Source organism: Pogoniulus pusillus, chromosome 29 (genome assembly GCF_015220805.1).
Source record: "Pogoniulus pusillus isolate bPogPus1 chromosome 29, bPogPus1.pri, whole genome shotgun sequence".
NCBI lineage: Eukaryota > Metazoa > Chordata > Aves > Piciformes > Lybiidae > Pogoniulus > Pogoniulus pusillus.
The window spans coordinates 15156044-15182416 of NC_087292.1; the positions used below are offsets into that span (position 1 = coordinate 15156044).

Genomic DNA, 26373 nt, shown 5'->3' on the forward strand with positions numbered 1-26373 from the left:
ACAGACTGCCCAGGGAGGTGGTTGAGTCACTGCCCTTACATGTGCAGTGTCCGGGGATGTGGCTTAGTGGTGGACTTGGTAGAGTAGGCTTAATGGCTGGACTCGACCGTAATCCGCCCTCCCTTGCCCGCCGCCCCTTGCCCGCTGCCCCACGCTGCCCCTTGCCCGCTGTCCCTTGCCCGCCGCCCCACGCCCGCTCCCGCCCGGGCCGCAGCGGGTTAAGGCGGTACCCACAATGCCTCGCGGCTCTGTCGCGGCGGGGGCAGCGGCTGCGCTGTGAGGCAGCGGGCGGGACCGCGGGCGGAGGTGCCGCGTCAAGACCTCCGGTGTGTTGCTCAGCGCCACCCCCCACCTCTTTTTTTTCACCCCAGTCCCTTTCCCCCGGGTCTTGGGAGAGGCTTTTGGGTAGTTTAGCCCTTTTTTCCCTTTGGCTCGGGTTCCGCACCCCCGTGGTTGTCAGGGTGGTCCCTGGGGAAGGCGGGAGGTGCTCGGTTGGCGTGGCAGGGGGGAGGCCTGAAGGTTTCCTTACGGCGGCATTTCCTCTCCCCCCCTCCTCCTGTTTTATCTCTTGCTTATTTTTGTTAGGAAGAGGCCAGTGCCCTCGCTGGGAATCCGGACATGTGCTGAGAGAGGCCTCCAGGGCTCAGCTTGGACTCGGACATCGTAGGTGTGCCTGAAGAGCTTACTCTCTCCTCACAGCCCCTCTGAAGCTCTTGGTAAGGTCGCTGCACTGTTGAGCTATAAAACCGCATGGCTCTGAGAAATCTTTGCTACCTATTTGAAAGCAAACCTTGCCTGCCCCGCTGATGTGTATGACAGCGTTTGGTACAAAGGTATTCTTCAGCTGACGTGGCCTCGGTGGCCTTTTATGCCCTGGTGAGAGCCGTAGAGAGGTTTCAGGACCGTGAGCTTATGCGGACCACGTCAGCTGCACTTTACAGGCTGTGTGAATTTGTGGCTACGTCAGGGGAGCAAAGTCCTGGTTTAGTGCGTTCCCTCTTGAAAAGTGTTTAGTGCTACTTCTGCCTTCTTGTTTAGCAAGCTAAGGGTTCACTTACGTGGTGAGTTTTTGCTGGGTTTGGAAGCTGTTTGGGAAATAAGAATGTGGGATTGGACTGTGTGAAGGTGTCTGCTTCTACCCTGGAACCCTTAATCCAAAGTATTTATGTTTTTCAGTGAAAACTTGGTTCTAAACTGATGATTTTTTTTACTGTTCTTCTCCTTTTGCATCAAATCTAAGCAATGTGTATTTATTTAAGGTGTCTGCAGTGTTGTTACTTCAGTATTTGCTGCTGAAGCTGAAACAGTTGTACAGTGGCTGTGTCCTCAGTTGGCTGCTAGGGCTCAGCTTTTGGATGGTGAGCTGGTCACTTGAAGCTTGATGGGCAAATATAGTTGAAAATGGACACCTTTAAAGACATCACCTGTTAGAAGGCTTAAGGTGTCCCTTGTTTTTTTGTCCCCTTTCATTACCAAATGATATGGGGAGAAGAGAAAGGTGAGATGGTTTTACTTGATCCATTTTTTGCATGATGTGTGGGTGAAGCTCTGCTGTCCCACCAAGCAGATGTGGTGGTCAGGTGAAGGAATTTGGTGCTTCTGGAGTGGGTGTGTTTAAATTGCAGTTAGACAAAATTTGTATTTTTAAAGTTTTGGGTTTTTTTAAATCAAAAACCCCCACTTAGAGCAAATCCAAAGGCAGCTGCTTCCTCTGTCAGCTTCTCGTTGGAGATGTGAAACTTGTACTGTATGTAAGCACTGAAGTGGTGGATATTGGCTGTTGTAGGATGGATTTCCCTGTGCTACAGAAAATTTCCTGGCTCATGCAGATTTGGAGCAGGGAAAAAGCTCTTCTGTTTGGCTCCAGCAGTGAGAGTTTGCCATTGAGGCTGGAAGGCCTTTGCATGTAGTCTGCCTCTGTTTGCTATTCTGAATGAAAGCCTGGGCAAAAAAAGTGAGGGAAATGGTACAGGAAGAATAGTGGTAAGGGGGAAGAGTGGCCAGCGAAGAGGGGGATCTTTCTACATTAGTGACAAGTTACAGAAGTCACTGGAGAAGTACAGCCTTGAGGAAAAGGAATTAGTGTGCAAATATAACAGATAATGGCAGAGAAGAGGGCCCAAAGTATGCACAGTTATCCTGTCTGGTTGCTACTGCCAAGTTAGTTACTTCATTTGTGTGCTCTGGAGGAAGAGTTCTCCCTTTTCTTGCCAAGTAGTGGAATTGAAGAGGTTAGCTTTGATTCCTGTCAATGTGTTCAGGATATGAGCAAACACAGTTTATGTGTAGTGCTGTTTCCCTCCTCACATGCAGATGAATAAGTTCTGTAATATTAAGTGGTGCTACTGGAATGCTGTTGAAGAAAGTGTGCTTCATTACACAAGGCATTACTTGCCCCAATTTTCTTTCCTTTTTCTGAAAAATACACTAGTTCTACCTAATCATTGATAGCAGGAATTCTGTTTAGATTTAATTTGATGTAGGATGACTGAAGAGATTTACTTAATATTCTTTTTGTTAACCTTTTGAATCTAAAAAATGCAGGGTTCTACACTTTGGCCACAACAACCCCAAGCAGTGTTACAGGCTGGGAAGAGAGTGGCTCAGAGCAGCCAGGCAGAAAGGGTCCTGGGGATGCTGGTGGATAGTGGCTGAACATGAGCTAGCAGTGTGGCCAGGTGAGCCAATGGCATCTTGGCCTGGATCAGGAACAGTGTGGCCAGCAGGGCAAGAGAGGTTATTCTTCCCCTATACTCAGCACTGGTCAAGCCACATCTTGAGTACTGTGTTCAGTTCTGGGCTCCTCAATTCAAGAGAGATATTGAGGTACTAGAATGTGCCAAATGAAGGGTGATGAAGCTGGTGAGAGGCCTGGAGCACAACCCTGTGAGGAGCGGCTGAGGGAGCTGGGGGTGTGCAGCCTGCAGAAGAGGAGGCTCAGGGCAGACCTCTCTGCAACCACCTGAAGGGAGGCTGTAGCCAGGTGGTCCCTTCTGCTGGGCAGCCAGCAACAGAACAAGGGGACACAGTCTGAAGTTGTGCCAGGGGAAATCTAGGCTGGATGTTAGGAGGAAGTTCTTCCCAGAGAGAGTGATTGGCATTGGAATGGGCTGCCCAGGGAGGTGGTGGAGTTGGCATCCCTGGAAATGTTCAAAAGAAGACTGGATGAGGCACTTCGTGCCATGGTCTGGTTGATTGGCCAGGGCTGGGTGATAGATTGGCCTGGTTAATCTTGGAGGTCTCTTCCAACCTGGTTGATTCTATGATTCTAAACCACTCTGGTTTGTTGTTTTTTTTTTTTTTCCACAACTTGCCTGTTTTTTTTTGACACAGATGAATTCAGATTGAAAACTTGTGTATTCTGAACACCACTGAAAACACTGCCCCTAAATTACACAGAATAAATCATTGTCAGCAAGATGGTTTTGAAGGAATAAGTGCTTTAGATAAAAGGCAGTGAGTTCTGCCTCAAATAACTTCTGCTTTCCACTGGGATAATACAGGAGTTCAGTATTGTGCTTCTTCCTTTTTGAATCATGTTGTCCTAGCTGGTAGTGCCTGTAGTTGTATTTACTGTGCTATGGTGGCTGCAGCTCACAGGAAGTTGTTCTGCTTTAGAGGTTTCTAAGAAATCAATGTCATCATGTTCATACAAATTCAGTATTTTCTTACCTGTAGTACTTTTTTAACTCAGCCTTCCTTTTCCATTTAAAGATCTCTTCTTCCTCCATCCCTTACTGGGTTGTGGCAGTTGTGTCTAATACTTTATCATTTGCCTTCTAAAATTACTAGGTTGTTAATCCTGTTGATAATTTAAGGTCTTGTGATTGTTTAGTCAAATAGCACAGTCAACAAGCATCAAATGCTTGCATTTGTGAGGCCACATCTCGTGTACTGGGTCCAGTTCTGTGCTCCTCAGTTCAAGAGAAACAGGAACTGCTGCAGAGAATCCAGTGGAGGCTGCAAAGGTGATGAAGGAGAGGCTGAGAAACCTGTGGCTGTTGAGCCTGGAGAAGAGCAGCCTGAGAGGAGATTTTAGTGCTCAGCAAGAGCTAAGGAGTGGGGGGCAAGGGGACATGGCTACACTCTTCTCAGTGCTGCCCGGTGATACAAACTGGAACCCAGGAGGTTCCACCTGTACAGGAGGAGAAACTTCTTTGTGTGGGTGCTGGAGCTTTGGAACCTGCTATGCAGAGAGGTTGTGGTTCTCTGGAGAGGTTCCAAACCCAGGTGGTCCCCCTGGCTTAGCAGGGTCTTGGACTAGGTGATCTCTGGAGGTCACTTCTGTCCCTCCACCCCCCATGCTGGTATTGTGTGCTGAAGGCATTTCTGCCTCTCTCACCAGTATTTGATGAAAGCACTGACTTGCCTTTTTTTGCTTGGTAGTTTGACCAATAAGCTTGACATTTAGTAGTTGCTTTGGTTTCTAGTCAGCCTGCTGACTGCTTTGCCTTTTATTGCATTTTAACAGTTGATTTTTCAGGAGAAGAAATTAAAAGATGAACTAGAAGGATAAAGGAAGAAGAGACGTTATTTAAAGTCAGTTTAAATACTGAATTAGTTGCAAACGTGAATTCATTTTTACCTAAATTAATCTCTCACGGTACCTACCCTTAAATTTCTTTCAATCATTAGTGGTTTGTATGGTTTTCCAGGTTGTTTTATGTGTGTGTAACATCTCTTAATGTGAATTTTATCTGTAGCTTGACTCTGCTCCCTGCTGCTCTGTTTCATGCTTCCTAAAGAGTAGAGCAAGATGATGCAGTCTGCCAAAGATGTGACTGTTGGAATTGGATTTCTATTTTGTGTAAAAGGTTCAAAGAATTACCTTGTTTTCTCAGAATTCAGTTGACAAGCAAATTCAATACTCCCTCTTCAGCTATGGCTGAATCATACCTTTTCTCATGAGTGAATTAAGGTGACTAAATCCCCCAAAATGTACAAAATAAATGGAAAAGGTTGTGGACTTTGTGTTGTGTTTTTTTGGTTGTGTTTTCCCAAGCAGTGGGTTGTATTCAGTGGTCTGGACTGCAAGCTCTGCTTCATTGATGTGTGTGTAAGGTGATGAAGATGTTACTAATATGCAGTCCTTGAATGCAGCTTAGTGTCTTGTTTTTCTTTCCCTTTGTAGAATCATGGCAAGTCCAAGAACAAGGAAAGTTCTCAAGGAGGTCAGAGTGCAAGATGAGAACAATGTGAGCAAACTCTTATTTTTCTTTAGACTAGCTTTGTAGAATTGAGTTTCCTTTTTCCTTACTCCACATGTATGCTGTGCTCTGCTACATTATGGTCTTCATAACATTAGTGTGGCCAACTAATGGTACCATACCTCATATTTGTGTTGTCAGGAAGTTTTGTTCATACATGCATTATATATGTTGCTGCATGCTTGGCACGAGTCTGTCACAAGTTTAGCATCATGCTGTAACCCCTGGAGTCTGCTGAACTAGTGATGGCTGGGGCACAACTTAATTAAAGTGATCTGTTTCAATTAACTTAATTATGCTCTCCCTTAAATATAGCCCATGGACAGCTTTAGTTTAATTTATATCATTGCATTAAACCTTGGTTGGTGATTCCAACCATAAGAACTAAAGTTGCACCATATGAACAATGAATCTAATTTAAATAAAACCCTCTGTCTCCATCTGCCAGTCTGTGGTGTAACTGAATAAACATTCCAGGCTTTAAATGCTGCATTTTAAGTTTTGCCAACAAAACCTCAAGAATTCAGTTTAGTTCCTTTCTCTTCCTTCAAGACAGTATGGAAATGAAATCAAGTTGAATCCTCTGCTGGTTAATTTCAACTTGCTCATTTGTATTTCCTCACTGGGACTGGGGAGTCAGCACAGCATTTTTTGTAATCCAAGTCAGGGAAGTTAATGAGTATTTCTTCCCATGCAGCATGAAAAAAATATTAGAAGGAAGCCTCTGCTGTCAGGGAGGTGTTTCCAAACACTGAGAACTCTCCCTTCTGGAATAATTTTCTGCCTGTAATGTTTTAATGATTTGACTCTGAGCTGTGAAAGCTTCCCAGGGCCAAGTGATGACTGTCAGAGTTAATTGTTTTTCTCCTGCAGGTCTGTTTTGAATGTGGTGCATTTAACCCCCAATGGGTGAGTGTGACCTATGGAATTTGGATCTGTCTTGAGTGCTCAGGAAAACACCGAGGCTTGGGAGTTCACCTCAGGTCAGCCTTTCACACTGATGGACTGAGTTGGGTTACCTCAAAATGCATGATGGCTGTGAACAGAATGTATGATTTTGGAAGGGAATAGAATGTCTCAATTCCCACATTTCACTGGCAGTTTTGCTTCATGCTCCTCTCCAGAGTGACCTTTACTCTCTCTGTCTTTTCTGTGGCTGGGATGTGTGCCACACCAGTGCACTTCTCTGTTCATGCTTCTCAGAGTTCACTGCTGGAGCCAGTTCTGTTTAATGCCTTAATCAGTAATGTGAATGAGGGTATCAAGGACGCCCTCTAAGTTGCAGATGACATTAAGCTGAGAGGGTGTATTGATATGCTTGAGGGTAGGAAGGTTCTGCAGGGGGACCTTGAATTGATAGGTTGAGGTCAGTGGAATGAGGTTCAATAAGCCCAAGGGCCAGATCTTGCATTTGGGTCACAACAACCCCATAAAGGCTTCAGGCTTAGGGCACAGTGTGTAGAAACTGTCTGTTGGAAAAGTACCTGAAGGTGCTGATTGAAAGGTGGCTGAATATAAGGCAGTGTGTGCCTCGGTGGCCAAGAAGGCAACCAGCATCCTAGTCTCTATCAGCAACAGTGCAGCCAGCAGGAGCAGGGAGATGATTGTACCTCTGTACCCAGCACTGGTGAGGCCAAACCTTGCATACCTAGAGCCACAAGTCTTGTGGGGAACAGCTGAGAGAGTTGGGGTTGTTCAGGCTGGTGAAAAGCTTAGGGGAAACCTCCTGGGTCTCCACAGCTCCCTGAAAGGAGGTTGGAGCCAGGTGGGGATTAGTCTCTCTTCTCCCAAGGAACAAGTTGGATCGGCCTTTGAGCATCCTGGTGTGGGAGATATCACTGCCCATGACAGGAAGGTTGTAAGCAGATGATCTTTAATGTCTCTTCCAACCCAAATGTCCTGTGATTCTGTAGTTCTACACTCACCAGCTCTGAGATAGGCTGCAGTAAGGTTTGGTTTGGTGGGATTTTCTTCCTCCCTCTTGATGCAGCAGTTGTTAAGAGGCTGGGATTATAATTGCTTTTTAAAACTGCTTTTCAGTTTTGTACGTTCTGTAACCATGGACAAATGGAAGGATCTCGAGTTGGAGAAAATGAAGGCTGGAGGCAACAGGAAATTTAGAGAGTTCTTGGAGTCTCAAGATGATTATGATCCCTGCTGGTCAATGCAGGAGAAGTACAACAGCAAAGCTGCAGCTCTTTTTAGAGATCAGGTGAGTTCAGTTATATGTGTCCTTATCTTTACGATCTCAGAATACCAAACTATTTTGTAAGCACTTGTTTTTAAAGTTGAGAGGAGGAAAAGTAGCAACCTTTTGAACCTTTGCAGTGCTTCTTCAGAGAGGTAAGTCTTAGAGTGCTTCTTCTAAAGAAAGAATTTTCTTGGGAATGTGTTTTCTGCATTTCGCTGAGGTGGCTCAGAATTTCACTTCTGCAATTTGTTGCAGCTGCTTAGTGTTCACAGTAGACAGCTCACTGCTACAGCAGCATGGTTCTATCCCAAGTGGATTGCTGATAAATCTTTTGTCTGTTGTAACAGAATGGTAAACTGATTTGCCAAACACTTGCAGGCCTATAAACAAGTCAGTAATTATTAATAGCAGTAACATATGGTGAAGGTTTGGAATTTCCAGAAATGAAGTGGTAAACAAGTCAAGACTTAGAAGGATGTTGTTGTTTTTATGCTGATCCTGTCATAGAAGTGCTGAGAAGGTACATTCTGTGCTCACTAGGATATCCATGCAGCTTTGGAGTGCAGAGGGTGCATTGTCTGTCTGCATCTTTACCAGTTTTTAGGGATAGGAGACAGTTGGTTCAAGTGGAGTATCTTAATGAAGGCAACCAAGTCCTAAGTTCTGTGCTGTAGACCTTCCAGAATGTCAAATGGGGAGCTTCTGTGCAAGGCCTTTGGAATTCTGTATTGCTGAAGTTAAGATTTGGATTGGAGGAGCAGTGTGGGGTGAAATGATGAAGTTCAGGTCCTTTGTTTGAAGAAGCCAGAGAGGGCACTTTAAATTCCACGTATGTGTTATAGCTACCCTGTACTAGAGTATAAATCCACCTCTTTCTCTTCTTTGTTATTCTGTGATTAGTGCCAACATCTCTTATTAATTTAGTATTTCCTCTGTAAGTTTGCCTGTTTGAAGAAGTTGCCTACAATGAGTTGTTGAAATAAAATCAGTTCAGTTCAACATTTCCAGCCTGAGAATCAGAAAAAATTACTCTTAGGAAGCTAAATTAATCTTGTTGCAGCTGACAGTGAACTGGAAATATGATTTTTCTTCACTTTCCAGGACCAGTGTTTAACTTGTATGAAAACACTGATTCTGATCTTTCTCCTTCTAGGTAGCTACAGTAGCTGAAGGCAAGGAGTGGTCCATTGAAACATCACCTGCCAGGAACTGGACCCCACCTCAGCCCAAAACATCTTTCTCTTCTGCTCATCGGTATGTGTTCCTATTGTCTAACAGATAAAGCTACAGCAGGGTCAAAACCTGGTGTGTGAATGTCTGCTGGTGTTACTCTGGTGTTATCTGAACAGGCATTTCTTTTGCTGGAGTTAAGGAGCATGAGGCAGCAGGGTTTGAGTTTCTGTAATAATTCCCCCCTCCTTCAGCTGAACCTTTAAACAGTGGCAGAGACAAGCAAAGAAAAGCAGAGGACAAGCTATGCTGGTTTTATCTTGACTTGTCATGCACCTGAGGCTGCTCATCGTGTCAGCTATACAGTGTGTCACAGCCTTGCTCTGACTGCAGTGCTGGCCCAGGTCATAATTCAGTGCCAGGGAAGAAGAAACAAGGCTGTTTCCTTATGGTGCCGGTTGCTAGTGGAAGCCTCTGAGCTGAAGCACAGCAGTTCTGTTTTTCTGCTCTTTTGTGTAGTGTTTCTTACTCTTTGCAGTAAAGACTCACATCAAAAAGCAATTGTAAATCAAACAAACACTTCCTGCCTGGCCACCATCCAACAAGTTCAGGCTCTGAGCACCATTGTCTGTCTCTGGACCTACTTTTGCTTCATTCACTCAATACTCTAGGGCCTTTTAGAGGTTGCATTAGAGTTCCCTACTTGATAGGTGAAATAAATAATCAATTTTCCCTGTGTCACAATGATGTATGTCAGGCTGCCCTGCTGAGCTGGTAGGTTTGGCTTGGTGTAGTTTGATTTACAGATCTTTCATTTCAGTAGCTCTGCTGGACAATCTCAGACTGCAACTGCCTCTTCTGACAAGGCTTTTGAGGACTGGTTAAATGATGATGTCAACTCCTACCAAGGGTAAGGCAATATTGATTATCTTTGCAAGCAGTGCCTGGCCTTCCAGCACACCAAAGACTGAGGTTTTTATGCTACAGTGGACTGTGATTCTGAGTCACCACTTAACAGTCACATCCTGTTGACTATTAAAATCTGATGATAACTTTGATAAAGAGTAAAGTGAAGGAAGGTGCCTCTTAATGCATTTGCATAATGAAAATGTTTGAATAGCATTGAGAAAAGAATTTGTAACTCAAAATCTTATTGTGGTGGGCTTCAAACTGGGGCATTTTTAGTGTGTTTAGTATCTTGCAGTGGTGGGAGTTAGGAATATTTATAAGGGTGACGTGTGAGTTAGAGAGGAATATTTATAAGGGTGACACTTTGCTTTCTTTTTCCACTTTCAACTAGCACTTTATTAGAACTTAGTGAGACTCCTGCTATCAGTGACCTGTCAAAGCTGGAGAATCACTAACAGACCCCATTATCTTGCAGAGAGGACACTAATTTGCAAGGATTCCCTAGTGGACCCTTGTGAGTGATGTGTCTTCATGAAGTGAGTGCTTTCATGTTTCAGGTGCTTCAGGATGTTTTTTTTCCTCCATGTGTGTTTTAGTCTATTGCACACCTGTCATTCCTTCATGCTTTTTTTGAGTTCTTGGTTGATGGGTTGAATGAATGCATGTTAATACAGATGCTATCTGTTCATTTTCTCTTGCTAGTGGCCAAGAGAATCGCTATGTGGGGTTTGGAAACACAGTAAACCCTCCAAAAAAGGAGGATGACTTCCTGAATAATGCCATGTCTTCATTGTACTCGGTAAGGACTTGCTTGAAGCTTTCTCTGAGTTACTGTTTTCTTATCTTTTATCCCCTGTTACAATCAGAGAGATTAAAGACTGCAGAGATACAAAGACATGCAGAGTCTTGGTTGTCTTTTCAAAGGGCAAAGAAGAGGAGGCTGAGGGGAGACTTCACTGCTCTTTACCTCTTTAAAAGAGTGTTGGAGTGAGGTTGGTTTCTTCTCTGTACTGTGATGTGATAGAATGAGAGGAAATGGCCTGAAATTGTGCGAGGGGAGGTTTAGATTGGAAATTAGGATGCATTTCTTTCCTGGAAGAGTGATCAGCCATTGGAACAGGCTGCCTGAGGAGATGGAGTCACCATCCCTGAAGGTGTTCAAGAAATGTATGGACATGGCACTTGTGGGTGTGGTTTAATGACCATGGTGGTACTGTGTTGATGATTGGACTTGATTGTCTTGGAGGTCTTATCCAACCAAAACAATTCTGTCATTCTAAGATACTGGTGGATTTTGAAAGGCAAAACCAAGGGAGAAACGTGAGCAAGCCTTAGGAATTATGACTGGTGTCAGCTCACAGAAATAAGCTAAAAGAAAATATAGCACTGGATTAAGAATCTAATCATAGAATGGGTTAGGTTGGAAGAGACCTCAAAGATCATCCAGTTCCAACCCCTTGTCATAGGCAGGGACACCTCCCACTAGAACAGATCGCTCAAGGCCTCGTCTGACCTAGCTTTGAACACCTCCAGCGAGGGAGCATTCACAACCTCCCTGGGCAACCTGTTCCAGTATCTCACCACTCTCACTGGAAAGAACCCTTTCCTAACATCCAGTTTCAATCTCCCCCCTTCCAATTTAAGCCCATTACCTCTCACCTTGTCATTACAAGACCTTGTAAATAGTCACGCCCCAGCCCGCCTGTAGCCCCTTTCAGATACTGGAAGGCCACTCCAAGGTCTCCTCAGAGCCTTCTCTTCTCCAGGCTGCAGAGCCCCAGCCTGTCCTTATAGCAGAGCTGCACCAGCCCTCTGAGCGTCTTGGTGGCTTCTTCTGGACTGGCTCCAACAGTTCCATGTCCTTTTTGTTTTGGGGGGCTCCAGAACTGTACACAGTAATGCTCAACAGGTCTTGGAAGAAAATAAAACAAGTGAAAAGTATCAATGTTCCTGGTGGGAATGGGACTTAGGCTGCTTTTGTTTGAAGCAGATGAACTGCATTAGGTTCTTTAGTAGAAGACAACTGAAGTAGTGTGTGCTTGGGTGCCAGGAGCCCTGAGCCGTGATGAAAACAGTTGACGTTCTTGTGACAGGGTGTGAAGAGGTAACAGCATATGGTTGAACAGTTGTCAGGATCAGAGCAGAGGTAGTGGAAGATGCATTGCTGAAGGAAAATGGGATTGAAGTCAGAGGCAGCTGGGGAGATACTGGTGCTTTGACAGGGTACAGGGTAACCATGCTGAACAGCATCTGGGGTTTGGAGGCACATTGAAATACAGCAAGGCTTTCTGCCACGGTTAGTGGCCAGTGGTCTTCTGGTGTTATTTGGTTCCATTGTTGTTGATTTTTCTTTTTTTTTTGTAATAAATGCAGTAATTTCATTAAAACATAATAGAAAAGTGAGGTCTGAGCCTTGGAACAGTCCTCCAGGTGATCCCACAGGGTGCTTAGTATTGGTCTGCTATTTGTAGGTATGTCCTGGACTGTAGGCCAAATGAGAAACCACATCTAAAATGTATTGCAAATGAGAGGTGACTCTGTGTTGGCCAAGTTGATATCAACCATTGTTTGAATACATTATCTCATTTGAAGCTAAGAATGCAGGGTTTAGTTTTGGGACTGGTGCTGGAATGGGTTCAGAGAAGGGCAACAAAGCTGGTGAAGGGTCTGAAGCAAAAGCCTTGTGAGGAGCAGCTTAGGGAACTGGTGGTCTGCAGCTTGGAGGGAAGGAAGCTGAGGGGAGACCTGTGTCTCTACAACTGCCTGAAAGGAGGCTGGAGTCAGCTGGGGGTTGGTCTCTTATGTTAAGGAGCAAGCAGTGGGATGAAAGGAAACAGCCTCAGTTTACACGAGAGGAGGTTGGGCGTTAGGAAAAATTTATTCCCCAAAAGGAGTTGTCAAGCTCTGGCCCAGGCAGTGGTGGAGTCCCCATGCTTAGAGGCGTTCCAAAGCCGTGGAGATGTGATGCTGAGGGACATGGTTTATCAGCAGACGTAGTAGTGTCGGGCTGGTCGTTGCTCTTAAAGGTCTCTTCCAGCCTCAACGTTTCTACGATCAAAATGCCCTCTTGCGACCGCAGGTGCAAACTGCAGCTGGATCTGAAGTCATTTATTGCAGTGAGACGAAAGGTTTGCCTCTTACGTTCATCCTGGTCAGGGAAATCGCTCTCATTCCACTGCCTGTTGTTATTTTTCTCTGCATTTCTGTATATGCAACATTATTTTCTGGTGTTAGATATCAGAAGTATCATTTCCTTGGTGAATTCAAACCAACTGTGCTGTCCAAATTGTTCTCCAAAACCCAGATATAATTAACTGCGGTCTTGAGTCCCTCGAGGCTCTGCTTAACATAAAAACCTTGAGACACTGCTTTGCCTTTTCAGCAGTTGGTGACAAAATGTTTCAGCACAGACAAAAAGGGCAGTTCATGAAGAGGCTTCAAAAGGAAAAGCAAAAAAATACATTTGCTTCTTTTTTCAAAGGGTTTCCCCTCAACATAAGTATGTGGTGTAGTCACATCAAGTAGAAGGGGTAACAAGGAAAAGATTCTAGTGTTTACAAGGGGAAATGGCTTAAGTTGTGCCAGGGAAGGTTTAGGCTGAACATGAGGAATAATTTCTTCCCCCAAGGGGTTGTCAAGGCCTGAAACAGGCTGCCCAGGATGGGGATCCCTGGAGGACTTTTAAAGCTTTGGAGATGTGGTGCTGAGGGATATGCTTTAGCAGTGGACTTGGTAGTGCTGGGTTAACAGTTGGACACAGTGATTTTAAAGATCTTTTTTTCAGCCTAAACAGTTCTATGAGTCTATATTACAATTGAGAGCCTATTTTTTCCCCTTACCAGCATCTAGTTTTTAAGACTGCAAAAGAAGCTGTGTTAGAGAACCCTCTGATTTAACACCTACTACTGAGCACTTAGTTATTCACTATTGTTACTCACACATGGTTTACAACATTTTCACTTTCTTTAAAGGGATGGAGCAGTTTTACAACTGGAGCAAGCAAAATTGCCTCAGCTGCTAAAGAGGGTGTAAGTAAACAAAGGGTATCTCTGTGTAATTCTTGTAAAAGCAGGGATTCTGTTTGTGTTCTAACAGTGAGGTATCTTTGAAAGTGTTACTAAGGCCAACTAAATTCTGCTCCTCATGTATCTGTCAATAGTACATAAAGTAGATGTCTGTTGAGTGCCTTAGAAATTTCCATCTATGCCAAGCAAGGCCAAAACACAGCAGGATTTTACTGCCAAGTCACAAACTGCTGATGGTTTTATATTTGGGCCTTCTTTTGCTTTTTATCTACAGTATTTTAGTAGGCTAAAGAAGAAAGCTTGTTGGGCAGAGGGTGTGCCTAGGGGGATGCTTTGGAAGGAACTGAGGCATAGTCCTCATGCTTTGTGTGTTGGCTTAGGTGGTAATCATTCAGCTCACTGCAGGCTAAAAGCAGAGGAATAAAAATTCACCTCCTATGTAAAATGGGATAAAGAGACATGAATATTTTTGTGAGAATAATGTATTGTTCAGTTTTGCTTAGTATCCTTCCAAACTTATGATCCTAGCAGTTATCTCATTAAGTTTGAACAGTTTATGTGTCTGGGTTACCTTTTATTTGAGTGACATTGTGAGAGAAAAAGATTGATACTCATCCTCACTGGCCCACCAAAGTGTGGGCTGCATTGAAGACCCTTCCTTCCCTCTATAAGTTGAAAGATCAGTGCTCCCTCATAACAGTCTGGAATGCCAGAGGTGGTGATATGGATGTTCTCTGTTCACCATGGGGTTCTGACAAAGGTACATTCATCTTGGAGAGGATCCTGCAGTATTTCTAGATGTCTATATTTGAACATCAAAGCTTTTATTCCCAGTAAACTCCAATGTATTTGCTTCTTTTTGCAGGCTAGCAGATTTGGATCTCAAGCAAGTCAAAAGGTGATTATAGATTTACCTCTGTCTTATTGACTGTGACTTTAAATGTCATGTATTTGTCTGCACTAGTTGATTTAAGCTTGATCCTCAACAGACTTCTGTTTCTCCTTTGTAGTGCACAGTGATTTTTAGGTTATAGCTTTTATTTCCACAGGAGCTGCAATCAACTGCAGTGATCAAATGGAGCAATAAATAAACAGTGATGCTTCACTGAGTTGGCTGTATTGGAGAGGCAGTGGAGTGAAATGCTTTCATTCATGCTTGCAAACTTAAAATCCCTTTATTTTAATGCACTTTAAATGTGGTCTGTCTTGAAATAGCTTTTCTGGAGGATACAATATAATGCAAGCCATCTCAGTGCTGAAGTCTGATATGAGATTACAAATGTTAACTACTCAGTATTGTTACTAAATTAATTTGCTTGTGTACACTTAACAAAGGAGCAATTACACAAGCATTTCCTTTATCAAACAGAGACAGTCAGATCAATGACTCAGAACTCTGACACAGCAAGATGTGTTTGCTTAGAAAAGTTTTCAATTCAAATAAAAATGTGTCAGAGTATGATTCTTAGTATGGTCAAGTTCTGAGTGACCAAGGGCTTACCTAGAGGAATGTAGGTGTAGGGAGTTTTACTTGGAGCTGTAACTCCTCTTGTCTGTACAGCACTACCCTAGATTGATTTCTAATACACATGGGATGCTGCTGCTCCAAAGAAACTGCAGATGTTGATGCTCAGACAGATGTATGCAGCAGGATGCATTCACACTCCAAATACTAAGCCAAACTCGTGCATGTTTTGCCACAAAAAATGTCTTGTTGAAGCACCCAAACGTGGTTCTTACAAGCTGTAAAGTAGTTACTGCTTGGCTTATGTAAGAAAAAATCAAGTGTTCTGCAAATCTCCCTTTTTCACGCCTTCCAGCAGTTTCCCATCTAGAAAACTGATCTTTCTTTACTTTTACCAGCAAGTGTAAATGTAATATGAAGAGTAAAAGCTCATTACATCTACTGACAAGGACCGCCGTGCCACAGTGCTCTGGAATCGAAGCTGTGTTACTAAAGCTTACATTTCATTCCCGTAACACCTGCTCTTTTGCTCTGTAGAATGGATTTAACATCTTTTTTGATGTACTAGATTGTTTAAAAGTATATCCAGTGTGCAATGACCAAATATACTCTTTGTTCTTGTCAGTAGATGTTATGGTTGGAAGAGGTTTGTGCTACTTAACTTGCCTGAAAAATTGCCGCTGACTTTCTTTGCTAAAAGCTGCTTCTACCTTCCTTGCTCTTTCTCTTTTGCTGTCTGGGTAAAGTTTTGGGGCTACAAGCAGCAGCCAGAGCCGGTAACACCCTCAGATATATTCTTGTGCATGGACTCCTTGTCACTGTTCGTGCTGAATTATGTGCATTTGCTCCTGAACTGTCTCTTTTTTTTGCCTTAAGTGAAATCTGTTTGGAATAACATTGTGTGTTTCATATGGTAATGTTCCTTCAAACCTGTTTAAAATAGTTTCTATTGGGTAGAGAGATAGCCAAGCTCTGAGCTCTCAGAAAACATCCTGCACCTTTGTCCATGCTCTACATAAACACAGATGGCTTCAGGATTTCAGTTTGCATGTCTGATTGAGGAGTGCAGCCTGCCAAGTACTACTCTGGAGTAGACTGTTTAATAAATGCCCCACTAGTAAGTGTAGTGGTAGTTAGGATGTTATTCAGAATTCAGTGACAGGAGAGATGAACTGATCCAGGTGGGAGCACAGTTGGACCTAAATCTTTTTGTTCCATGTTTACAAAATTACATAGTTTAGTGAGTGGGATAAAACAAGAGTTCTACCTCTCTCACACAGAATGCATCAGGTTGGAAGGGACCCTCCAAAGGTCATCTTGTCTAGTCCCTTCCTGCAGTAAGCTTCATCTCCAACTAGATCACATTGTCCAGGTCCCCATGAAGCTTGATCTTTCCCTTTTAGTGTATCTGATTTGTTAGTGCATTACACTCCTCATTATATAACACAAACCAGGTTTCAAATCTGAGAGATTAATTCTGAAGGAGGTTTTAAAGGTTAAAAAAAAACTTTCTTGTTGCTCTTAAACCCTTTCTAGCCTCAAATCCAATGGAAACAAGCCTTGCATGGTTTGCATTCCTGTTTCTTACTAGGTGGAACGGGGATTGATTTTTGTCTTTGTCTTCTTAAATAGGTTTTGAGCTGGTAAGGAGGAGAAATCATGGAAATAATGGTGGTTAGGTAGAGGGGAGATGCTAGCAGTGCTGTGGCAAAGAGAAAGACCTTTCAGGCACCTGGGAATCTATGGAGGAAAGATGCTGAAGGTGCTTCATTCTCAGGAGGAACACAAATGAAGGCTCACTCTCTAACCAGTGTTAGCAATGATTAAAAGCCTTAGGAAATAAAACTTCATTAACCAGCTAATGTTTAGGAATAATGTTTGTCTTGCAAGCAGATTTGCCCTTTTGGATTAATTGGGCTGATTCAGGAGGTAGTCAGTGCAATCCAGCAATTCTGCAGGAAAGTTTAAACTAATTAAAAGCTCATTAGGTTAGTAGAGGAAAGGATGTTTTCCAAGGAAACTTGTCCAAACCCTGCTGTCCAGGTCAGTATCAGCTTAGGAAAGTAACTCTGTGACTTACACTGTAAGAGGTCTCTGAAGCACAGCATCTTTGTGCATCTTGGTTTGGTTTGCAGTAGATATCTCAAGGTCATTTTTTCATCTCCCTGCAAACTTTGAGCTTTAGAAAAGATGACAAAAATCTTCTCTGTCCCTTCAGTTTCTATATTGCCCAGAAACAATTGGGCTGTTTCATAGATGACAATTGCAGCCCTACAGGACCTCAAAAATGGTGAAGAATTGGCCAATTCTACAAGTAATTCCATTAGGAAGGGAAAATAAGGATGGATGAGGTCAGGGCTTGCAAATATTCAGCTGCAGGCATTAGCAAGAAGCCCACCTAGGCTGTTGCTGATTGAACCATTGCTTCTGCTTCCAGTGCAAGGTCAGACTTTGCTTGGACTCTGGGCATCTCCAGCAGCCTACTGCCATGTGCATCTGTTTTGATTTTTCTTGTGATGTTCTCTGCAGCACTGTGCTGTGTGTGCTTTTCAGCTCATTCTGCTTGTACCAATCAAAGCTTAAGGCTTCATGTTTTGGAGACACTGCTGAGAAATTTACCTGCAGAAGATGTTGGCTGTGCTCTTTGTTTTCAAAAGGGGAAAAAAAATAACTGACTTTGTTCTTTGTTTTACTTTTAAATAGGCATCAGAGTTAGGTCAGACATTAAATGAAAATGTTCTCAAACCTGCACAGGAAAAGGTAACTTTGGAACTAGTAAACTACTTGCAGAAGATGGTTATGCTGATTTAGGGAGTGATTGTTTCCTTCTGCCATAACTGCCCAGATTGTCAGTGTGCCTCTGGTTTTTCACATGCCAGCCCAGCAGCAAAGGGAAAACATTAAATAATTCTAGCATGCTACCCAAGAAAAGTTAATGCAGGTAATTCCCTCCACCAGTCCTTGCCATGTCCACAAGTGTCTGTTACATTCTTCACTATTAGGTGCTGTTTTATAAGGTTCATGCTTTGAATAATGGAAGATGTGCCAAGGTGAAAATACATCCTAAATGGACACAAAAATCAAGTCTGGAGAAGAGAAGACTGAGAGAGGATTTAACACATGTTTATAGATATCTGAGGGCTGGGGGTTATGGAAAGGGGGGCAGGCTCTGCTCACTTGCTGCCTGGGATAGGACAAGGAGCAATGAGTGTGAGCTGCAGGACAGGAGGTTCCAACTGGAACAAGGGGGAACTTCTTTCTGTAAGGGTCCCAGAGCACTGGCACAGGCTGCCCAGAGAGGTTGTAGAGTCTCCTTCTGTGGAGCCTTTCAAAGGCCTGTCTGGATGTGTTCTTGTGTGCCCTGAGCTAGATTGTGTGGCCCTGCTCTGAGAGGGGGATTGGACTTTTGGATCAGCTCCAAAATGTTGATGAAGTCTTCTCTGAGCATGTGGTGCTCCAGTTACCTACATACCTTTTCCCAAAACACACTAGTTTAATGAAGCAGACTAATTTTGCTCTTCTAAGACAAGCAGTGCCACCACTTTGGGCTGTGGATTAATTTTCAATTTGAAAAGAATGGTTTAATTACTTCACAAAATAATTTCTCTTGCATTACCTTTATTAATTCAACATTCTTCACACAGCATTTCAGATCACAGGAGGAGACTCTTAATTGGTTTCCTAGTCCCTAGAATCACAGACTGGCATATATTGGAAGGGACCTTAGAGATCATCTACTTCAACTTCCCCACCATGGCCAGGGACACCTCTCAACTAGACTCAGCTGCTCAAGGTCTTCATCCAGCTTGGCCTTTGAACACCCCCAGGAAGAAGGCATCCACAACCTCCCTGGGCAACCTGTTTCAGAGTCCCACCACCCTCATACTGAAGAGCTTCTTCCTTAGAGCCAGTCTAAATCTACTCTCCCTCAGCTTAAAATGATTCCTCCTTGTCCTGTTGCTTCTAAAAAGTCCTTCTCCAGCCTTCCTATAGGTTTTTTTCAGGTACTTGAAGGCAGCTTTAAGGTCCCCCCCCAGGATCTTTGCCAGGCTGAACAGCCCCAGCTCCCTCAGCCTCATTTTAGAGTGCTTAGCTACATTATTTTCAGGGCTATTTTTAGGGTGCATTTCCTTGAGTTGATTCCTGTTTTGTAGGCACTTTAATGAGGAATGCTGCATTCTGTATTGGATAAAAGTCTATTTCCCTGAGGATGTTGTGCTGCTAGCTTTAAATCAGTGTTACTTTGTGAAGTAAATGTGTGGTGATCACTGCCTGACACATCCATGTTGGTGTAAAGATGGAGAATAAAATGGATCAGAGAACTTTTTGACCTCTCCAAACCAGGTCTTTCCATACAGAAACATAGATTTTTAAAACATCCTGTTTGGAGATTGTTCTGTGTTGGTGTTTTTATGCTCAGTGTTAGTGTAGTGCTGCCTTCCACAAACTCTGTGTGTGTCAACAGAAAGTTCCCCCCAACTTTAAAGGACTGAGACTCCCTCCATTAGAGATTGATGGACTTGTTTACTTCCCTAGCTCTGAAAGAAAATGTTGATTCAGTTTAGCTTGTTTGGTGGCTTTAGCCTTTTTGTTACTAGCTATTAAGCACAAATCAAGCTTGTCATAAGCTTTCAATAATCTTTTACTTTATCACTAATTACCAATACTTTGATCCATGTAGGTGAAAGAGGGGAAAATATTTGAGGAGGTCACCGTGGGGGTGTCTCAGCTGGCCAGCAAGGTATGATGGGGCCTGCCTTAAGGAGGCCAAACAGCAAGCCAGTCTCCATATTCTTGGAAGGGTTTTGTAGCAAAACAGAACCACAACACAGCTTGAACCACTGATAAGAGAAACTTTGAAAGCCTAATTTTTAGTATGGATTAAGCAATCCAAACTTCTGGGGTGTTAAAAAGTCTATAGATATGATGTAGTCCTTGTGGTGCTTTCACCAGAGGCATGGTGTAGGGTCACAAGGCAAAAGAATATGGAGACAGCTTGCATGGCATTGGAGCAGTGAAACTTACTAATGCTCTGTACCTTTTCTCTTTGTCTTCTTGTGCTGTCATTGCTTGGCAATGTGGTAAGTGCTGCCTGCACCTGCTAAGGACAGAAGTCCTGCATGGTCTGTACTGATTTTGGAGAGTCTGCCTTTCTAACACTATGAAAGTCAGCACTGAGGACTGATCATGTACCAGCTTAATGCCTTAAAAGTTGGAAGCATTTGAATGATTTTTTTTCTGTTTAGAGCCTGGCAACTTAAAGTCTGAATTCTGAGATTCATCCTCCTTACCTACCACTTAGAATAGCAACTTCCATGGGTATCACTTCAGAATTGGTAGTTCTCATCCAACCCCAATCTGTTGTAACTACCCCTAAAGGATTCTCTTGGCAGTCATGTTTATTCTAGAACTCAACTTCTGGCCTCTGTTACACAGGCAGTGAAATAATGCCACTGAAATCATAGAATCATAAAATGTCAGGGGCTGGGAAGGACCTTGAAAGATTATCCAGTCCAACCCCCCTGCAGGATCACCTATACCAGACCACACAGGTGGGTTTTGAATATCTCTAGAGTGGGAGATTCTACAACTCCCCTGGGCAGCCTATTCCAGTGCTCTGTCACTCTCACAGGTAAAAAAATCCTCCTCATGTTTAAATGAAACTTCCTATGCCCTTTGTCCTGTCACTGGGCATCACCCAGCAGAGCCTGGCTCCATCCTGGCACTCACCCTTTATGTATTTATGGGGTGAAACTGGTTTTGTAGAAACAGAAGTATTAGTCATCTGAATTGTGACATCAAAGTTGAATTGTATGCAAGGAGCAATTTCATCCTTTTTGTCAAGGAAACATAGAAGGGAATTCAAAAGCTGTTAGCAGTGAGTGAGAAAGCTCTCAGCTTGACAGATTTGGCACATCTTCCAGCTGCAGCATGCTGTCACCTGTGTGTTCTTTACATCAAGCTCATCAAAAATCAGTTTTCTGGTGAAACTTACTCTCTATCTGAGCAGGCAGAAGGATGTCTTGTGGCTTTTGATGTTGGACTTGGAGGAGTTGGTTCAATGTGTAAGTGAAGGATGTTTTATCTTCTCTAGGTTCAGGGAGTTGGAAGTAAGGGATGGCGAGATGTCACCACCTTTTTCACTTGCAAACCAGATGAGAATTCTGAAAGGTATTTCTTTTGAATTGCTGTTTTCTCTCTTTAAACATGATTTTAACTCCTGTGTTTTCTGTGGTATAGTAGTAGGAGGTAAGATAGAAGCATGAAGATATTATTCTGTCTTTGCTAGTAGTAATCCTGTATGTAAAATGGGAGGAGTTCAATCTATTTATTGATTTATGACAGCTGTTAAAATGAGCACAAAGCAGTGCACAGCACCTTGGCTTTAAAATGATTCCAAGAACTTTTTCCCATGCCCTGGGAAACTTGCCCTCGAATTTTGTTAACTCAAGGATGTGAACAAAAAACACTGAATGTGTGGGTTTTGTTCACAAAAACTCAGACTGTTATCCTGTGCCACTCAGAGCAGGGATCTCAGCTTTGTCTTTAGATTTGTTTGAGCAAAGGGCAGTAGTGTAACAGTTCTCTTTTGTTTGTGGCCATGTATTGTTATGTTTGCCATAACTGATTTATTTCTACCTCCTTATACCAGAAGACCAGCTGAGGGAGACAGCTACCAGAACAGTGGAGGGGAGGGCTACCAGAACAGTACTATAGATCCAAGCTTCTGGGAGGCCTTTGGCAACTCAGATGCACCAAAAGCTCATAAGTCTCCAAGCAGTGAGAGCTGGACCTATGTGGACAATTCCACAGAGAAGAAGAGCTCCGACAGCTGGGACGTGTGGGGTTCAGGAACAGTCTCCAACAACAAGAACAGTAACAGCGACCGCTGGGAGGATTGGTAAATCAACTGAGAGAACACAGGAGGGGAGAGCGAGACCAAAAAAACTCCCAAGGCAACAAAAAAGTCTTCAGCTGACAATGGGTGGGATAACCAGAACTGGTATAACTCTGCTAACCCTGTTTTGCACAGCTAGTAAGGGAAGGCTTATGCTGGGTGATGGAGGGGAGAGAGTTTTACATGCACCTGGAGTATCATGGTTGACCTTATTGATCTGTTACTTTTGTGCTTTCCATTCATTCTCTTTTCTTCTGTCCTGGTTTAGGAAAGAAAAAAAAAAGTAGCATCTGAATCTGTCATTACCTAAAGGTGGCTCTCCCTGTTGTAAAAGCTAGAGGAAAACTATGTTCTCCTTGCACTATTGAAGCTGGGTTCAGATGTTGAAAGGAAAAATACCAGTGCAAGCACACTTTGATGGCACAACCTTGCATGTGCAGGCTCCTAGGTACTCATCCAGCCCTCATGGAATTTGAGATGACCTGAGGTGCTTAATGCAAACAAAGGACAGGGTTGTCCTTTATGCAGCCATTCAATAAGCAAATTGCAGCTGAATAGGTTTAGTTCCAATGCCTTATAGATTGCTCTGGCAATTTAAGATGGTCTTGAAGATGTTGGTTCTTTTTTTATCAGAGCTTTGGTTTTAAACTTTGACATTTTGGTTTTAGTCTTTTAAGAGTTACTTTCTCTCTTTAGAATTAATAATTATCTAGATTCCTTATTTGTGTAAGCTCCTAGTTTGGACCTGGGAGATCCAGTGTGGCTCTACCTTGCCCCTCTTGCTCGCTGGGTTAAGTTTTAAGTGCAGTTCTACACAGAGCTGTGGTGTTCTCCGGCCTTCCTTGTGACCTTACCCCAGTTTGAGTGTTTGCTACAGTCTGTTTTTTCTCTGCCTTTCTTCCTTCTGCCCATCTATTATATCTGTTCTGATACAACTGAAATCTTTTCCCCACTTCTGGCTTTTTGTGCATTTCTCTGGCAACTTGACAGTGAAACAAATTTATGGAAGAGATCCCAGTAAGGAAAACTGAATGAAAAACATGAGAATATTGAGGAGAGAGGCTGGCAGCAGGCTCCTTTCAAGATGAGTAAATGTCTGGGTTTGATAGTCTTATTTAAATTAAATAGATGTTTTCCAAATCAATCTTTAATTATGTCAAACTGTACCTGTTTCTATCATGTTTTTCTCCATTCTCTTTCTGGATCTTGTTAGAGAAACACTGTTTTGGAAGCTTTAGCTTGTCAGCATTGAGGAATGGAATTGAAGATCCACTTCTATCTCAGTTTTGACCCAGCAAATTGCTTTACATGGCACAGATCTTACATTCTGCAGAAGAACTGTGGCTTTAACCACAAAGGTGTCCTTTAGATCCTGTTTTGTTTTGGGGAGTGGGTTGTAAATGTACACTCAGCCCAAACCAAATCAGCTCAGTTGCAAACTTCAAGATGTTGTTTTACTACCAGCATGTATCTATACTGTGGTCTCTATAAATCTTAATATATACCTAAAAGGCCTTTTTTAAATGAGTTGATGTGATCAAACAACCTAAGGTGTCAAAGTTACCTTCATTTATTTTGTCTTCACAGAGTTAGAGTACTATTAAGATGTTAAAGAGGAAGGAAAACCATGAAATCATGAATCCCCTCCAAAGTAGCAGATTTTAAAGGCTCAAGTCTAAGTAGAAGCAGCTCTGTTTGTTGCCTGATTCTGCATTTCTATCAGTAGGATCTTTCTGGTGGTGAACAATGTTTTTTTTTTCTAGTCTTCTTTAGCCTTGTCCTGTAAGAGTTGAGATTTCTTTTATCCCCATGCATCTCCTGGCAGCACAGACCTGGTGCTGTCAGGACCCAAGCACTGCTCCAGGCTGAGCCACGCCAAGGCTTTCCTGCTGGCATGCTGCCCCTTGGCACCAGAGATCTCATTTTACAGTACTGCTTGTGGTACCACGGGCAGATGTTTACAGCCTGGCTGTCGGGGGTGGTTCTGCTGCTTCTGCAGTTGCAGACAGACCTGGGCCATAGCTCAACTGCATGTCAAACCTGGCTTTGTGATGTTCTGCCTACACCTCTGTTGCCTACGTGTCGTTTGTCTGCTGCCCGGTAGGAAGCTGTAGTGCATGTACAATGCTGTGCCATGTGTGAGTGGCACTGCCCAGCCCTTGACTGACACTTAGTCCTTGTGTCACCTTGTGATGACAGCAAAATGCATCTGATAGGTTCCACTGTCTGACTGCTGGTGTCTGTCTGGAGCAACATGAAGCTGATTTAGCTTCCCTCGTACAATTTTATTACAGTTTCTCTCTCACAAACCTCCTGGAGTAGCTGCTAGCAGGATAAGCTTCATTTCAATCCATTCAATCAACACTACTGTGATGTGTACCTGAATGTTCTCCTCAGCTCTGTGGTTTGCCTAGGAGGAAACTGGTTTAGTTCTGTATCACTCACAGCTACAATTGGTATGAGCCATTTGTTTGTTCTTCTGGTTTTATTTTTGTATCTCTGGAAACTTTTATGTTTTAAAATAAAAGAGACAGAGCCCTGCTAAGGCAGAAACTTTGGCTAATGATTTGTTTTTTCTTCTGGTCGAGGCAGAACAGTTTCCAGAGGCAGCAAAGTACTTCAGCTCCCAGAAAGCTGTTAAAGGAAGATACTAAAACCCAACAGAATGGCAGAAAGGTAACTGCAGCCCCCAAACCACTCTATCACCCAGTCTCTTTGTCAGGCAAATTGGCATTTTAATCAGTTGTCTGAAGCTGAACTTTTTTACTATGTCTTCCCAAAGGGAGCATGAAGTGAGGACATTTTCTTGTGCAAAGCCTATGTCAGACTAGATTTTGCCTTTCTTTTTTAGTGTAGCTGACTGGAAAGCATCTGCAGTTCACTGGAATGCCTACAGGTCAAGGTGCATGTGTGGAGTGAGAGTTTATGGATTAGACTTTTTATCCCCTCTCCTCTCTCCAGATCCTCTTAATTTTTGGGCCTGATTATGAGCACTGCAAACAGATGTGGAGTGCAGCCTGCTGAAAGTGAGGCCACTTGTCTAAGTGACAGTGTAACCACGGATCTGAGTGAGCATGTGGAGCGCAAAGCTTTAGTGTCCCCAGGTGCTTCCTCTGGTGGATGAAGAGGGATCCACTTCCCTTGCAGTCCCACTCCCTGTGTTACCAATTTTAACTCACACAAGCACATTGCTAGGAGAGAGTGCAGAAGGGGAATGGATTGCAGCAACTGCTGGACACTGAACTGTCTGGTTTAATTTTTCCAAGGTTTCAAACTGTTTTGTTTTGTTTCTGTGGCTTCACCATTGGGAAATGCAGTTGAACTCCTACAGCTAGTTTAAGATAAGAAAAAAACTTGAGGATAACACCACTTGGAAATGAGTGAAGGTCTGAGAGAATCTTCCTGACCCAGGAACCTAATCCTTGGAGTTAGGGATTGTCTTAAAGTGTTCATTTGTGTCTTGAAACCTATTAATAAATCATTTGGAAGAAGTGCATGGCCAGCTCTCCCTGGTGGCTGAGGCCTCAAGGATATTAATGTTGCTGCTTTTCTTTTCCAGGCCCAACCTGTGTAACATTCCATGGGTTCATGATCTATGTATCAGTGTAATGATCTGTAAAATAATTTGATGAGTGTAGATAAAAAAACCTTTTGTTGATTAATCCAGGATACATTTAAAGATACAGTGGTCCTCGTGGAGAACAGCAGCCTACCAAGGAGCTTCAGTTTCACCTTCCTTTGGCAATATTAAATTTCAGGAGCCCTGTTACAAAAGGTTTGAGCAATTGATGTGATTAAAGAAGAGCTCAAGAAACATTTTGATGCCCATGATTGGAATTCAACTGGAATGGCTTCATGACCTGGAGCTGTAGAGCCCTCCTTCTTTGTCCTGCCAGCAGAGGCTCGGTCAGCATGGAGGACTGTATCTTTTAATTTTCCTGATGTGTTCTTTTGTGACATTCACAGGAATGACCATTTCAGTGAACCCTTTTCATTGTTCTGTAGAGTGGTACCAGACTTGACCTGCAGTGTCATCTTCTAAAGAGCATTACAATAAAGCAAAGAGATGTGGAGCAAAGTGGTGTTCAGCCCTTCTTCAGGAGACTCCACTTTCAAGACATCTTGCATTGGTGTAGCTTCTGTGGCCTGTTGAACAAAGTCCTTGCTATGGTTAATAGAATCATAGAATCAACCAGGTTGGAAGAGACCTCCAAGATCATCCAGTCCAACCTATCCCCCAGCCCTATCCAGTCAACTAGACCATGGCACTAAGTGCCTCATCCAGTCTTTTCTTGAACATCTCCAGGGATGGTGCCTCCACCACCTCCCCGGGCAGCCCATTCCAATGGAGTCAACTCAAATTGAGTGCTTCATCACAGTAGGTGAGGGGTTGGAAGGCACCCTGAAAGATCATCCAATCCAACCCCCTTGCCAGAGCAGGATCACCTAGGGTAGGTCACACCTGAATGCATCCAGGAGGGTTTTGAGTGTCTTCAGAGAAGGAGACT

At 43.3% G+C, this 26373-nt stretch overlaps 1 protein-coding gene across 1 annotated transcript; it reads left to right on the forward strand.

The window, feature by feature from the left end:
• The first annotated feature begins 260 nt into the window (after positions 1–260).
• ARFGAP1 (ADP ribosylation factor GTPase activating protein 1) lies at positions 261–24418 on the forward strand. Its single transcript, XM_064168072.1, has 15 exons — positions 261–326; positions 586–716; positions 5132–5195; positions 6081–6190; positions 7248–7419; positions 8552–8652; positions 9389–9478; positions 10180–10276; positions 13449–13505; positions 14368–14400; positions 15714–15743; positions 17671–17727; positions 19649–19708; positions 21062–21138; positions 21620–24418. The coding sequence occupies exons 3-15, from the start codon at positions 5136–5138 to the stop codon at positions 21870–21872; spliced, it is 1197 nt and encodes a 398-aa protein (XP_064024142.1). The 5' UTR covers positions 261–326; positions 586–716; positions 5132–5135; the 3' UTR covers positions 21873–24418.
• Positions 24419–26373: the final 1955 nt, after the last annotated feature.